The sequence below is a fragment of the Petaurus breviceps genome, unplaced genomic scaffold (genome assembly GCF_028583685.1).
Source record: "Petaurus breviceps papuanus isolate PSGF00001 unplaced genomic scaffold, PetGlider_PUasm1.0 90977, whole genome shotgun sequence".
Classification (NCBI taxonomy): domain Eukaryota; kingdom Metazoa; phylum Chordata; class Mammalia; order Diprotodontia; family Petauridae; genus Petaurus; species Petaurus breviceps.
The window spans coordinates 34,182,993-34,200,107 of NW_027187391.1; the positions used below are offsets into that span (position 1 = coordinate 34,182,993).

A 17,115-nucleotide genomic window follows, 5' to 3' on the forward strand; every position below is an offset into this window, starting at 1 on the left:
AGGAAGGTCAAGGAAAAGAGTACTAACTTGATACTAACATGCCATTGCTTTGTTTTTAAAACAAAGGATAAAAGCATAAAGTCACATCTACATTCTACAAGGGAACAGGCTTACTCTGCTTTGCTCCAAAGGACAGAACCAGACCAGGAATTGGGTTTGAGATCGGAAAACAAACAAACCAAAAACTCCTTCCTTAACAATTGGAGTTTGCCCCATGTGGAATGGGCTTCCTTGGAAAATAGTGAGTTCCCTTACTGGGAGTTTTCAAACAAAGGTTGGACGACCATTTGTTGCTTTTGGCTTTTTTTTTTTCTAGGTGAGGGGAAGGGTATGGCCTGGATCAGCTGGCCATGGAAGTTCCTTATGATTTCTACTTTCATTAGTCTTCCTTAAGCAGGTCACCAACCCTGTTTCTTATTCATAAGTGAACTGCAATGTACCTCTAGTATCAACTTTTAGCAATTAGGTTAAAACTTGCACTTTTTATGTCAAATTATTTGCTTTCACTCATACTATAGGAAGTATCTACTCCTCTAATGAGAACATACATTCGAAGTAAATGTTTATATACTTTCATGTTTTTGTGCTATATTATAAAACCACATTGCTTTATAAAATGGTCTTGACTTTGCTGTACTGATAAAAAATGCTTTAAAAAACATCTTTCACATCAGTCTTCTCTTTTTACTAGCTGAAATTAAAAAAAACATTCTATTGCAACTATTACTTTGTAATGTTTTCATTGTTGTCTTTAAGAAGTCAGTCATCCGCTAAATTATTTATTTTTATAAACTCTCTGAAAGTTAATATCTGTGTAAAATGGAGCCTGAAAAAAAGGCTACAGACAGTTAAGAATGACAAATGCTTCTTTCACGGCAAGAGTAAATTTGGTTGCCATTTTTGATTAACTGACTTCCCCAAGTGGAAATAGCTTCTACTAAGTTGTATATTTTAAGTGTTTGCTCCAAATCCAGATTGAAAGTATATTCTTTCTTTCTTCTCAGGGAAGTACTAGAATGTTGCAGAACCAAAAAACCTGTCCATAAGCATTGAATTCAACCAAATCATATGTTTGAGGCCTAAAATAACTCTACCCTTCAAAATAGTCTTGCTTTTAATGAACAAAACAGTCTAAACTATTTGTCTCTGATCTGAATTTCAAGTTAATCTTACCATAAGTTTTTTCCTCCTCATAAAGTTCCAGGAAACCCTTCCAGATTTATGGGCAAACACGGCTCTTAACCAGATATTGGCAGAAATTAGTCAGGAAACTTGCATAATACTCCCCTTCACCTTTCTGACATCTGGCAAGATGTTTTTTTGTCACAAACCTAAATGTATTGCTGGCTTTTAAAAAATGTTTAAAAAAAATAGTCCACATTCCTGGTACTATCAAGTGACAAGATATAATTTCATCACTAAAGGGAAATGTCATATTCCCTACAACAGTCATTGAGTGGGGTTTATTTCACTATTTTAGATTTGTATCTTTAGTGTCTAGTACATAGAAAGTGCTTAAAAATGCCTGTTGGTTGATTGATTGGTTGAACTACTAACACTGGTGCTTAAGTGAAGTCATTTTAGTACTTTTTAAAGCAATCTATGCCATTCTTAATTGAGTCAAACAAGGGAGAAGCTGTTCATTCATAATTATGAATTTTAGAAGGTAAATTACATAATAGGGATCCATCTTTTGAAGCATACACATACATGAGTGCATGTATATGCTTAGATAGTTTTTATATTACTGTTTAATCCTTTAATGATAAAGCAACAGTCTGTTGAGTCATAGTGACTTTCAATTCCTCATTGCTAATTTCAGAAAAGCTAAATAAGACTTGTCAGCCTTCCCTACTAACAAAATGATCCTCAAGTATTCCAGATGGAATATATATTGAGTCAAATGAGATCCATGATATCCTAAAATATGCCTGTTACCAAAAAAGCGAAAGTATTCTAGTTAAATATTACAATATTTATATATTTAATTCTGAAAATTTTGTCCATGTTCCTCCTACATGGCCCTTCCTTCATTTCCTCCCTTTCTTTCTTTCTTTCTTTCTTTCTCTTCCTTCCTTTCTTTCTCTCTTTCCTTCTTCCTTCCTTCCTGTCATTCTGTCTTTCCTTTTTTTTCTCCAAACTGTGATTTTCTTGGTTAACAGCCGACTGGAAACTGCCTCCATCAATGCAGATGGCTATTTCATCTGCAACTCACAGTAAGTGCTGCCTGAGTCTCTGATAAAGAAAGCCTTTTGCCTGGTCTCTTGCCAGGATCCAAGCTTCCACAACATTTCCTGAAGTCCCTTCAACATGACCCTACTCTCTGATTCTCTCTACTCCACAGGAAACTTGGCCTCTACCCCTGGCATTCCTGACTCTAATAGATGAGCCTTTTTGCCTTATTTTACAGGGAACTGGGCCTTGGGGCTGCTTCTGCAGTCTCTTCTCCATGCAGAGGTACCCTTACCCCAACACCTCTTTATGTGTTGTCTTCTCCAGTGAGAATCAAAGCTCCCTGAGAGCAAGGACTATCTTATTTGCTTTTATTTGTATATGTAAAGCTTAGTACAGTGCCTGGATAAGTAGTAAGTGCTTAATAAATGCTCTGTCTGTCGGGAAGATTAAGTGACTGACCTAGGATCACATAGCAAATATGTATAAGAAATGGGAGTGTGGTCTTCCTGACTACAAGCCAACTGTCTTCAGAGGCAGGGAGGTAAGGAGTGGATAGAAGTGGGACTTGGAGTAAGGAAGATGTGATTTCAAATCCCGCCTGAGGGCATTTGAAATGCCCTAGGCAAGTCCCTTCCTTCTCTCTCAGCCTGTTTCCTCAGCGATAGAATGAGGATAATAATAGCACCTACTTCACAGGGTTGTTGTGAAAATCAAATGAGATCATATACATTTGGTGCTTAAACCCCATCATACAGCTCCACTTGGCTAGATTGTTAATTTTAATCACAAAAATAAGAATAAGAAAAACTTCTAAAATGTCAAACTGTCTCAAGCTTGTTAACAGCTCAAGGAACATTGATGAACTCACATGGCAGGAAGGGCTGCAACCAGTAGTGAATGGAGCAGCTATCCATTCAGGGAGCAATAGTGGGAGCATAAGTGGAATTACTAAACATTATTTATTACGTCAGAGTGAAACATACTAGGGCCAGGGTGCAATTTTCAAACTCTGCTTAGGGTTATAAATGTTAGGTACCAGCTTTGAGGGTTGGCAAAAGACATGTGAGAATCCAGTTTATAGTGCTTTCACTAGAGCCCAAATTCATTCATTCCTTTGCAAGTATCAGCATTTATACAAAAAGGACAAAAAAAGGACAAAAATCTACCAACTAGGCTGAGCAGCCATCCTCTCCATGTAGTCCTTGGCCATATTTTGGGCTTCGATGTTCTCAGGATACAGCACACAGAACATTGCCAAGGCACCCAGGTTGTTGCCATAGATTTCATTCCACCTTGCACTGTAATCCTTGGGATCCCAAGGAGGAAGATACTCCAGAGGACTAGACAGCATGGTCTGCACAGCTTCTGTCAACCGTGTGGCAATGTGCCGATGTGTACTGGCTGCCCTCCGCTGCAGCTCTTCCACTTCCCCCTTGGAAAAATACAGCATGGGGTGGCTGTCATAGTTGGCATTGATGAAGGGAATCATAACTTTGGGGTTCTCGTCAGTGATGTAGGCTGCTACAAAATAACACAGATGTATGAAAAACACACTGGGAGCCCCCCGTGTGTGAGTCCTCATTATGGCATCAGATCTCCAAGTCGCAAAGGCAGCCAAACCATCTTTGAAATGTCCTGAAGGGAGAAAAAAAAAAAGGATAAATCAGCATGGTGTGGTAGGAAGCATAACAGAAGACAGGGCTTTATATACTTTTTAAAAGTAGTACTTCTTAGGGGTGGCCAGGTGGCTCAGCGAGTAAGAGCACCGGCTCCAGTGTTGGGATGACCTGGATCAAATCCAGGCTCAGATGCTCAGCACCACACCCAGAAATAACTGGTCGTGTAACCTTGAGCAAGTTACTTAACCCCTATTGCTTTATAAAAAAAAAAAAGTAGTACTTCTTGGTTCTGAGTTTTGAATAGAAAATTTTATGAATATAGATTTCGCTAATATTTATAAAAATCATATTAGAAATAAAGAATATTTAGGAAGTTTACTGATGAATCCTGTTTCTAAAAACTAGAGTCAAGCAAACACACTAACCATATGCAGGTATTTTCATTCAAGACATCACAATCTATAATAAGGAAAACAAAGCACAAACAAAAAGAGGAAAGGTAATCCTGTTTTCCCTTCGATAATTTCTCACACAGGTTTTTTTTTTCCTTTTTAAAAATATTTATTTTTAGTTTTCAAGATTCACTTTTATGAGACTGAGTTCTAAATGTTTCCCCCTCCTTTCCCTCTCCAAGATGGCATGCAATCTGATATAAATATTAAACATATTTCCACATTAGTCATGTTGTGAAAGAAGAATCAGAACAAAAGAAAAAAAAAGAGAGAAAAAACACAAACAACAAAAAAGAAAATAGTATGCTTTGATCTTCATTCAGACTCCATAATTCTTCCTCTGGATGTGGATAGCATTTTCCATCATGAGTCTTTTGGAATCGTCTTAGATCATTGCACTGCTGAGAAAAGCTAAGCCTATTAAAGTTGGTCATCACATAATATTGGGTTTTTTCCTATGATAAAATATTATGCTATTTCAATGGGAATAGAAATGACTAAGAAGAAAAAGTGGGAAATATTTTTTTAAGTGACCCTTCTCCAATTCACTTTTTTTTTTCCTATACTAAGTGTATGAATGGAATAAATCTTTAAAAATTTAAATAGGCAGAAGTGTTATGACACTTGAAGTGAAGCAGCAGCAGGACCAGTTGAGAAGAAGGAGCAAAAGGGACAAAAAAAGAAAGAAAACTTTCCAGTCTTCTAACATCTTGCTTCCTGACATGTACTTTCTGATCTAGTAACCCTGACTTCCCGGCTATTACATTAACAAGATACTCCATCTCTTCATTCTCACTCTTCTCTCTGGCTGTTTCCCCATGCCTGCAACCTCTCTCCATCCAAATGTCCTCCCTGGGTTTCTTTAAGTCCCAACAAAAATCCTATCTTTTACTGGAATCCTTCCCCAAGCCTGCTTAATTCTAGTGCCTTTCCACTAATCATTTCCTATTTACTGTGCAGATAATTTTCTTTATATATATTTGTTTGTATATTTTCTCCCCCTTTAGATTATAAGCTGCTTGAGGGCTGGGGCTGTTTTTTGCATCTTTTTGTATCCCCAGTACTTAACAAAGTGCCTGGCACACAGAAGGCAATTAACAAATGTTTATTAACAAAAAGGGTATCAACATCTCTCAAAACTTTTTCCCAGTGGCAGATAATAGAATCAATGCAATAAAGGATTTGGAATACTGGGGTTTTGTCCTAGGGTAATTGTCATTACTTACTTCTTATTCCAAAAGATCTTTGAAAAGGATAGATAGATATCTAGATGTAGAAATAGATAAACACACATACATACATGTGTATATATATATATTAATATATATGAAAACACTGGCCAAAGAATATACAAGCATTTTTTTCTGATTACTTTATAGTAATTTACATTTTGCACACAGAGTTTGAGTGCAATTTAATAAGGCAAAAATTTAAACCAACCCATATATATTCTTAAATATTTGATATTCTAAAAATTGCTTTTAATGGTGGATTTACTTTTGGTTAAAAGAGAGTCTGTTCAAATGTAGTAACATTTAAAAAAAATCTCATACTACTATGCCCCACATCTGGGATAAAACAGGCATGCAATCTCCCCAGAGGAAAGTCAGAGAATTCCTAAAATTCCTAAGAGGGGAAAGGTTATAGAAAGCAGACCAGAGAGACAGTTTTGTGTAAATAATGAACAGTAGTTTTCAATTATTAAAAAAGAGAGGCTGATGGAGTAAGGAAAAATGGTTTTCATAATCAGAAAGAACACTAAGAATTAAATATACAATGTAGCCTAATCCACATCTTCCTTTCGGCTTATTTCTAAGATCAAAGCAATTAAAATCATACAAGGATGTTAGATTAAATTCTGCTAAATCATATGTGTATATAAATTATACATTACAAATATATAATATTTTGCTACATTTTTGAATATTGGAGATTAAAAAGAAAATAAAAATCATTGGAATCGGTGATTCACTTAATGAACAAAATTTGGGATAACTGTACTAAATAGAATTTAAATCCTAGATGCAACCCCTATTGTTTCTAGCATCCAAAGCTTCAATATGGCTGGCTGTCCCAAAGTCATACGGCAAAAGAAATCGTACCTTATGCTAAGTCTAGTGGAATGGGGGTGGGAGTAGAGAAAAGGGTTATGGTCTCCAGAAATAAAAAAGATTTGGCTTACATCTAGTTATGTCTAGTTATCTGTATGGCCATTTTTTTTTTTAAAGCAATCAGGGTTAAGTAACTTGCTCAAGGTTACACGGCCAGGTGTTTCTGGGTGGGTGCTAAGTGTCTGAGCCCAGATTCGATCCCCAGGTCATCCCGACACTGGGGCCGGTGCTCCTACTTGCTGTACTACTTGGCCACCCCGTATGGCCATTTTTACCAGAAAATGGTGCTAATGATAAAAGAAAGTACTTACACAGATATGAATAATGAAATGAAGTCCTGAAAACTCTCAGACCTAAACCTACCTAGTCTATGGCCATCTTAGGCCCATGATGCCTAGAGTGAATTTAGATGTCTAAAAAGGAACAAAGAAGTGGAAGAAGGTAAAGGTGAAAATAAAGAACAAGTGAAAGAGAAGGAAGGATAAGACAAAAGATGAAGAAAAAAACAAAGGAAAAGACGAATGAAGAGGACGAAGGAGATTGTGGTGTGTCTCTTTGTGTTGCCTATACTCCTGGTTCAGTTGACTGCTTGGGACTTGAAAGGAAAAGCAGGGCTCTTCTGTTCTCTACTGTAGTTCTTGGAACTAATTTTTTTAAAAAATGTAACAGTTCAACATCTGGACCAGTGGTAAGTATTTGGGGAAAAGGTTATCCTGATGAAAGTGAACTCCTCCCTAACTTAAACACTGAACGGTCCATGAAAATTTTGTAACAAAGGGAAATGACTTATTTCCTTCATCTTTGGGCAGTGCACTTACTCTTCCTGGGACTCAGTTTCTTTCTTTTAGAAATAAGAGGTTTTGAGGGGCGGCCAGGTAGCACAGCGAGTAAGAGCACCGGCTCCAGTATTGGGATGACCTGGAGATCGAATCCCGGGCTCAGACACTTAGCATCCACCCAGAAACACCTGGCCGTGTAACCTTGACCAAGTTATTTAACCCCAATTGCTCAGGGGCGGCCTGAGCCAGGTGGCTCAGTGAGTAAGAGTACCAGCTCCAGTGTCGGGATGACCTGGGGATCAAATCTGGGCTCAGATACTCAGCACCACACCCAGAAATAACTGGCCGTGTAACCTTGAGCAAGTTACTTAACCCGGATTGCTTAAAAAATAAAAAAATAAAAGAAATAAGAGGTTAGAATAGGACTAGATGGCCTCTGAGGTCCCTTGAGGTCCTATGATCCTTCCATATCATTCCTACAGAAGCATTGTGAGATCCAATGGGTATGTCTCTAGATTAGTTTCTTTACCTATTTTGTGTCATGGATCCCTTTAGTAGCCTGGTGAAGTTCTTGGACCCCTTCTTATAAAATTTTTAAATACACAAAATAAAATCCAGAGGAATACAAATGAAACTAATTATATAGAAATATAGTTATCAAAATATTTTTAAAAGACAAGTTCATAGACCACAGGTTAAAAACTCTTTTCCTACAGAGTATCCTTAAAACTGTGGAATCATTGATATTAACCTTAACTAATTAACATCAGAGCTTAACCATCTCTGCCAAGAATGTTTCCAGTTACACATAATGTAAATGTATTTCTTCCCATGAGAGCTGCCAGTTCTCATAGTTTGAAAGCCTCCTCTAAAACCTGACAACTGTTGTTTTGGATATAAGTATGATAGGCTGGGCCAGTTCCCTGATTATTATTTCAGCTGGCTAGGGTAGAAGAGTTACCTGTGTCATAATTCACTGAGGTAGGCATAATGCCAACCAGCTTCCACAGCTCACCCTAGGTCTGCCCCTGTCTCTCTCTCTCTCTCTCTATGTCACTACTTCCACTTTCTCTATGTCCCCAGTTCCATTAGTTCTTCCTGGACTCTAGAGAGGGAAGGGTCAACATCACTACCACATCTAACTCCAGTTTACTGATCCTAGTGACAGAATGGAAAGAGCACCATTGGAAGCCCAGAATTTGATTCCTGGCTCCCTCACTTACTGCCTGTGTGACCCTAGGTAAGTGAATTCAGCTCTCTGAACTTCAGTTTCCTCACAATACTTGTATTACCTACCTCTTAGGGTTTTTGAGGGGTAGGGTGTGGAGGTACTTTTTCAACCATAAGTTGAATGGGAACCAACTTTTCCTATATTAGGAAATAAACTGTTACCCTCCTTAGTTTAGCTGAGAAATTATTTGGAGTTTTTCACAAGAAACTTTGACCAAGAAACCAAAGAAGAAACCTCTTCTTCTGTCTCCTTCCTAAAACCTAAATCCGAAAAAATACCCCATAAAAAACCTAAACCTTCCTCTACCTAAACCAAAACATAAACACAAATGCATTTTTCAGAGCACAGATTTTTGATTCACACTTCACTGAATTCTAGCCACGGATGATTTGGACTGTATGATTTATAGGACATTCAGTTATTCTCTAGTTTCTCTCCCTCTCTTCAACTAAATCATACTATTCCTAAAGTCCCTGTGTTTAGAACTTGGGCATTTCCTCCTTCGGCTTCCTCACTGAGTACCACTTCCCATCCCCAAGAGACTAGTCCAAGTCAGATGAGATAATAAACTGCTTAAATCTAATAGGTCTATACCCTCCCAATTCTCTCCCTTTATTCTAGAGAAATAAAGACATATTAGAGTTACACCCAGTCACATTAGTACCATGCAAAGCAGGTATTTCTTCCTGTCTCGTGGAGAGTCAGGGGTCATTTCCCTACAATCTCCATTTGGTCACTGATCATTGAAAAGAGATATTCAACAGCAAAGGCATCTGTCAAATTGTTAAGCCTTTCTGGGCTGTGGCATTTTGACCAAATGTTCACGGACAGGCCTTTTCAGAATGGTAAAATTATGGCGTATAGTGACCAGGGGTGGAGAACCTATGGCCTCAAGACCACATGTGGCCCTCTAGATCCTCAAGTGCAGCCCTTTGATTTGTTCTGTGAAGTTGGAATTCAGTCAAAGGGCCACACTTGAGGACTTAGAGGGCCACATATGGCCTGGAGGCCACAGGTTCTCCACCCCGGGGCCCTATACCATAGAAGGCTGTAAAATCTGTTAATATAAATGTGATAGATTTTCTTTCCATAATCCAACTCTCCTAAAGTCTATGGGGCTCAATAATCCTCAGACATAGCGTATCAAAAAAATTCTTTCTTCCAATTCCTCAAATGATGCAATGATAATTCTCTTGATTCTCTAGTTTTATATGGCCTTACATCTCTTTTCCTCTCTCATTATAACATAGCACAAAGAATAACAATTGTTTAACATGGTTTGTATTTAATTATATCCTGGATAGAAAGCTAGCCTTGAAGCAATCGTCTAACTTCTGACATATTACTAGCCAAGTGACCCTGGGCAAGGCCCTCAGTGGCCTAAGCAACTCTCTAAGACCAAACATTGTAGAGCACTTGCTGATCTGCAATGGTAAAAGGAGTTTCCTCACTAAGAATTCCCTAAGCCAAAGAAACCAGAGGTCCAAGACCTTCTGCCACAAAAAAAGTCATTTTCTCCACTAAAGTCATACTCTATTGACTAATTATCATGTGGAAATGTCCCTGTGTTCTCCAGGGCTACATGGAACTAAAGTTCTGGCAGGCCCTACCAAGCAGGAAAGACTTGATGAATGGCCTTGGCAAAGGAAGATGTGCCAGTTGTTAGAGGACCAGCTGACATTCAAAAAGGAAATTTACGTCTATGAAGAAAATAGCTGGAAAGACAAAATGCCAGACCCATTGAACTACTAAGGAAATACGGTCAACTAAATGTTAGACTCTTCTGACCTACAAGATAATGCTGATAAATTTTGTCAATCAATAAGCATTAATTAAACACTATGTTCCAGATACTTTCCTCCACACTGGGGATAAAAAGAAAAAAGATGTTCCCTGATCTCAGGGAGCTTTATCCAAATAGTTATTTCCTTGGGTGTATACCTTGCTTCCTCTGTGTAGCATATTCATTGCACAGGACTTATTCTTGCTTACGTGATGTGAAAAATAATTGCATAACAAGTTGAAACAATTCATAATTACTTAAAGTGGGGCATTGATAATGTCATAGGATAATAGGTTTGGAGCTAGAAAGGCCTTTATCTCAACTTTTTCATTTTACAAATGAGGAAACTGAGTCCTAGAGAGGTTAAGTGACTTGCCTGAGTTAATACAAATAGTACCTGGAGGAGGCAGCTTTAGAAACCAAGTTCTCCTTTCCACTGTACCATGAAGCCATTGGTGGAGGCATAAACCAGAGAAATAAGTACTTGGTTCTGAAGAGGACTGATAGGAGACCACATCGCAGTATGAGAAGGTAGGGTTTGGTTGCAATCTGCCCATATCAAGGAATCACAGACTCACTGGGGCGCTGAATTAACAATGCATTATGAGAGGACATTAAAAGGTAGGCAGGCCTTTAAGCCCTGTTCCAATAAAAGCAACACTAATAATACAGTATTTGATTTAGCAGTTTTTCTTCTTTAAGATTCTGACAATATTTTATCCTTGTACTAACTCTGTGAAGTAGAGAGATGCAGGCACCATTATTCAACTCCATTTTATGAATTGAGAAACAGAAGCACAAACAAGTTAGCATGATAGATTCCCAAGTCAAACAGCTGCTGAGTCAAAACCAGAATCCAAGTATAGTAAATCCTATGTTAGGGCTCCTTCTATGAGACCGTATTTGTTTTTAAACCAAATATACTCTACAATCTGTCTCAGCCACTTTTATGTAATGCAAGCACATGGAAGGAGTATACTAAAAGGATGTGAAGGAACTAAGAGGCAGTACATACATGATGTTTCAAATACAGTCATCCCTTCCACGGGATGACTTTTCCCATCACAGTTTCAATATATTATGGGGCAGCACAAGAAATTAAATGGGAATTTGGGGGTAGTTTGTAGAAGCCACAGATGACCTATGATGGCTGGCAGATGACACAGAGCCTATGACCAAATATTTAATCCAATTTTTACAATAAGGTACAGTAAAAATAAAAAAGAAAGAAAGGACAAAAAAGAAAAAATTTAGACTTCTTTTCTGGTACAATGGGAGGGCTAAAAAATTTTTACATGGATTTTCCAGATCATAGGGGTGCCACACCCCTAACCCCAGAGATATGGAAAAGATAACTGGACTATGCTTTTCCAAATGCTTAGTGGTCATTTTTAGAATGAAAAGGACATTAGCACAAACATCACTTCAATTTTTTTGGGGGGGGCACTTAAAAAGTGAAATATATCACAGAATCACAAAAATGTAAGAGCAGAAGGGATGTTGAGAAGATCTTCAGAAGAGGGTTTCCAAATTAAGAGGCATCCATCCTGCTTATGTACTAATTAAAAGAAAAGTTTGAGAAAAAATTAAATTAGATTTTGGAAATTTTACAGATGGCAGAGAACTTGGAAACAATCTAGTTTACAGTACTTGTTTATAAATTAGAAAATAAAGAGTTCAGAAAGGTGAAGGGACTCACTATAAGATATACATTTAATTAGTTGTACAGTGGCAAGTAAAACACATGGGAATTTGTTTTACTGATGCTCAGTGCACTGCTCTGTCCACCACACAGAGCTCTCCCTGCAAAGGAAATCCATATGACCTTTGAAGAAGTTCAGCTATTTTCTTCCCCAGACAGATGAGACAGAATATAAAAGAGTATTTCCTGAGTTTATTTGCTTACCAAGGCCACTACTAACTAATCACCAATCAGTCACACCTTCTTACTACCTCATTATTTCCAGAACAAGTTAGTACAAATCAAAGGCAGATGTTCAGAAAGGCCCACGTTACTCTTATTCCTCTGCTTCAACCTTTCTCAAATGTTGATATCCCAAATGATGACTCTAAGTAAACATTTCTTTCCAACATTCTCAAATAAAGCTCAATGACTTTTATTACTATGGTTTTGGAATAAATTAAATATATAGTAAAATAATCTGATCCTGCTTTTATATGTTTTAACATATCCAGAGCAAATGAATCACGTTCATCATACAAGTGGCACTCGACTTTTCACGAAATAATACTCCCTGTGTATGAAATATCTTCATTACTGAAGGTGAGATGCTACCCTGAACAAGAGACATGAGGTCATACTTGTTGCTCATCCTTCCTTTTCAAAGAGGACCAATGACATCACAAGATGATGTCTTGATTTGTGTGTGAACTGGATTTAAGTGAGGCAGTTGAACAAAGTCCTCAGCCTCTCTCTTCTAGTGTCATCTCAGTGTCAGTACAAAAGCTGGGGTAACTGGAGGTGGCCCAAGAGATGTGAAGTCAAATCCTGGCTCAGATACTCTGAGTGAATGTAGGCAAGTCACTGATCCTTTCAAAACCTCAGTATACCATCTATAAAATAGGGATGAAGGATTGTTCTGAGGAATGCTTTTGGTGAACCTTAAATTGCTACACCAATTTGAATTAATATTAACATTTGAGAAAACAACTTTCAATCAAAACGAGTACTTCTTATGTGCAGTTTATCGCTTTTCTAAGGGTGAAGAGGAAAATTTCACAAAGATTGTTTAGGACAATTAAAAATCAAATCCTGGGGTGTCTAGGTGGCACAGTGAATAAAGCACCGGCCCTGGAATCTGGAGGACCTGAGTTCAAATCCGGCCCCAGACACTTAACACAGAAACTAGCCGTGTGACCTTGGGCAAGTCACTTAACTCTAAATGCCCTCCATAAAGCAAAAAACAAAACAAATAAAAATCAAATCCTAATAAAGGTTATTATGAACAAAAACACACAATGTTAAATGATCCTTTCCAGAAATAAGAAATCTGTACACAAAGATTTTTGACTCACATCATAAGCATTTATAGATGAAACTACAGATAGGAACTTTGCCAGTATTTCTAGAGCAACAGAGTCTCATTATAGATGACAAAGAACTATACCAAATTTAAATTCTAATTCTTCAGTGACAGACAGCAGTATGAGGAGAAGGAAATGGCACTTAAGATGGATTTGGGAAATCAGCCATACCTTCCCAGATGCACACTGTAGTAATCTATGCTGACTGTATAATTATAAAGGCATTTGGCTTGATTTTCAAGGTTTCCTAAAGAGGTTGGTTTCAACAGAATGAAAATGATACCAGCCTATATTATTAGCATTGCCCCCTGGAAAAAAAAAAGGGGGGGACTAAGATGACATCAGCTACTACTGATTCTTGGACCTGTTTTCTTTCCAATTCAATTCAACCAGTATTTATTAAGTACCTGTTATTGTTGGTCCTTCATTTTCTTCTCTTTTTTTTGCTTTTTTTGGAGGGGGAAGGCAGGGCAATTGGGGTTAAATGACTTGCCCAAGGTCACACGGCTAGTAAGCATTAAGTGTCGGAGGCTGGATTTGAACTCACATCCTCCTAACTTCAGGGCCAGTGCTTTATTCACTGTGCAACCTAGCCACCCCTGGTTCTTCATTTTCAAAGAGGAGCAATGACATCACAGGTGATACCTTGACTTGTGATGAATTGTATTTAAGTGCAAAGTCCTCAGCTTCACTCTTTTCCTGAGTCCTTTAAGCTGAGTGCTAGGACAAAAGTCAGGATGACCTGTGATGGTCCAGGATGCAGTGGATGACCTTGGTGTCTTTGATGACTGATCAAGCTCTAAGCATTCTGTAGCACTTGCTTCAATCACCTTCACGCCTAACTGTAGGACTGTTTCAAATGGCCTGTATCTCTTCCTTTGAAAACGGCGGTTTATAATATTATCTATCAGATTTATGGATAGCTAAGTACCAAGCATCATCCTGGCCTCAGGGGATACAAAATCAAAACAAAACCATCCCTCTGACTTCAAGGAACTTATATTCTACAAAGAGAGTACCCATTATTTAAAAAGAGGCACATCTCTATCAAATGGAAACTATAGTGAGGCCAAGAAGGAAGGCCTTATTTGTATTCTCAAAGTGGTTGATATCATTAGGAATCAGTAGTCTTTCCGTCAGTCTTTAAAGCTTTTACTTTAGAAACAAATTCAGGTGGTCAATATGGTTTCTTCAACAATAAAACAATAATAGAACAATAATAAAAATAGAACTGAAGAGCCCTTTTGTATAAAATCACAAACAAATACAGTGAGCCCATCCAGGACAGAGGCAGAAATAGGTTGAAAGACTCTTCCCTATGGTAGGCAATTTATCTGTTCTGAGGGATCATTATCAATCTGTTGCAGGGAAGAAAGAAATACTAGATTTAGCTGGCTAGCTGGTTCTGTTTTGATCTAAGTCTGAGTTCCTTCTGGTTATTAAGATGCCTTGGCAATGTAGGTAGTCTTCTTGGCTTTGTCTCAGTCAAATGTCTCTGTCTTGCAGATTCTTGGTACTCCCGAGATAATAGAAGAGCAAGAGATGGCCTCTAGGATGTTGGATCAATTGTACGTCTGGTAGGGTCAGTTCATAGGTGAGGCCCCAGAAATTCTGGATTTGGAACAAACCAGTAGTATGGAAACTCCAGATCCAGCGAGAACTCAAATTCATGAGAATTAGTGTTTCCTTTGGTCTTGGATGTCCTGTTGTTGGCAAAAACTTCTGATTTTTGGCCTCGACTTGTTTATCATGGACCAAGGCAAATGGAATCTGAAGCTAACCCCAGTAAGAAGCTGTACAGTCATCAAGCCTCCTTCCCTGCTGTATATAAAACACTTCAGACTGGTCTATACAGGTATAGAAGTTATCCTCTACTTTGTATGTGCTGCTCTGCCTGGTTTCACCTCCATGGAACAAGATACTCCTATGCTGGTATCAACACCCCCTCCCCTTTCTTGCCTCCTCTTGTTCATTGTTTCCTTCCATTAGACTATAATCTCCTTGAGGGCAGGGACTGTCATTCTTTTTATTAATTGTATACCCAATGCTTAGCAGAGTGTCTGGCACATAGGCACTTAATAAATATTTATTAGGGAGTTATTGGATTGGATCCTTGATGAAAAGATGAGAAAAATGGGGTCTGATAGATCAATAGTATCAAACATAAATAGGAATGGGGACCCACACACAAGGATCTCTTCGAGTAAAAAGTTGATTTAGTTTCAAAATGCAGTGGTATCTATATTTTATTGTGTTTTTTAAATGTATTTTGTTAAATATTTCCTAATTACATTTTAATCTGGTTCCGGCAACACTCAGGAGTGTTTCAGGCTATGTGTTTGACACTTGTGTACTAGATGACCTTGAGGGGTGCTTCTAGCTCTAAATATATGAGTATCTGATGCTATGAAAAAGAATATACAAACTTTCATAAATTTTTTTTATATCAGACCACATCCTTACAACCATCCAATTAACTTGGAAGAAGTAATTACTTCTTCAACAAACAGCATACAAGACCCTGCAGTGTTTATGATTCATTTCAATTCAACAAGCATTTATTAAGTGCTGACTAGTGCCAACTATAGTGTTACACATTGGGGATACTAAGGCAAAATCTCAAGTAATTCATATTATATGGGGAGGAATTTACGAAATTGACAAATTCTAGTAAGTACAACATATTAAAAAGTTGAAAAGCCACCTTGAAGGTGGTGGGTTCTCTGCATCTGAGGGCTTCTAGCAGAACACAGATGATCGCTTGGGCTGTTGGGCATACTGTAGAGGGCATTCTATCTTGGGTGTGGCCTGAAAGTCACCTCTAAAGTTCCTTCTGACTTTTTAGTTCAGTGATTCTATAAAACTATTTTGTACAAAATATCAGTGTTCATCAGTTTAACCTGCAAGAATAAGTAAATTTTACCTTAAATTCACTCTCCAGCCAAGTCTGTATGATCAAAACAGAATTGTAAACTGCTTATCAGGGAAACCAGGGCTTAGCGGCCAGGTGCTGACACCCTAGAAATGAGATCGCAGGATCATGACTTCCTCTGCCACAAAAAAAGACAAGGGTAAGGAAAGTCTTCAAAATTCAAGGATAAGACTTGAAGTATTCATTTCTCTAGGGTTTCAGAAAGGAGTAAATGGGTACAATTTCACAATAATATCCATTCATATTCATTCTCTCTCTCTCTCCCACTACAGTTAACAACTGGTTTATTTAGCAATCTCTCTATTGTTTATCTACAACCTAGAATCTTTGAATTACTTACTTGTTAGAAACCATACAATGAGCACCTATTATGTGAAAACCATCATTCTGGAGTACAAAGATAATTAAGATGTGAGGCCTTCCTGACTCCAAGCCCAGAATTCTAATCACTATGCCGAAGTGATAACCCCAAAGCATTAAAGAATCCTACTGTAGATTATAAAGCATTAAAGTAGGGTTAAATGATGTGTATTATACGTGGTGAAATAATCCTGTCCAGCAACTGAGAGATTGAGGCTACATTTGCCACCAGCCACTCAACGTCCAGCACTAAGTGTGGTTGGAGATGTGATAAAGAAAGAACCAGGCCATGTGGGTAGTTCAAGAAGAACTCCATTTATTGATTCTTTGGACAAGGTTTTTATAAAGCAATGAGACAAGAAAAAAATGTAACTCTAGTTTTCTTATCACTATTAGAACAGGAGGTTCAGGTAATGTACCAATATCCTGGATGTCACAAAGTGTCTCTAATCTAATAAGGATTTAACATCTAGGTGACTAAAATCTTAGGGTAGAGACTTGGATCTCAAAATTCAGGTAACATCTTTTTGAATACAGTTCATCATAAAAGGATTTTCCAGGAGCTAGCTTTTGAAAGCCACATCTCAAAGGATTCCCTTTAGAGCTGGCTGTAGAGATTTTATCTGAG

General features: G+C 37.9%; 1 protein-coding gene across 4 annotated transcripts in view; it reads right to left on the minus strand.

The window, feature by feature from the left end:
* The window catches only part of DSE (dermatan sulfate epimerase), a 67,732-nt gene extending 51,437 nt beyond the window's left edge, over positions 1–16,295 (minus strand). For 2 of the 4 annotated variants that reach the window (XM_069077007.1, XM_069077010.1), the window contains exons 1-2: positions 16,119–16,265; positions 3,342–3,810 (exon numbers count right to left, since the gene is read on the minus strand). In XM_069077007.1, the coding sequence (XP_068933108.1) occupies positions 3,342–3,757 (416 nt within the window). In that variant the 5' untranslated portion in view covers positions 3,758–3,810; positions 16,119–16,265. Of the gene's footprint in view, positions 1–3,341; positions 3,811–16,118 lie in introns of those variants that run through there. The other 2 variants (XM_069077008.1, XM_069077009.1) reach the window with 2 other exon arrangements.
* Between the last annotated feature and the right edge of the window lie 820 nt (positions 16,296–17,115).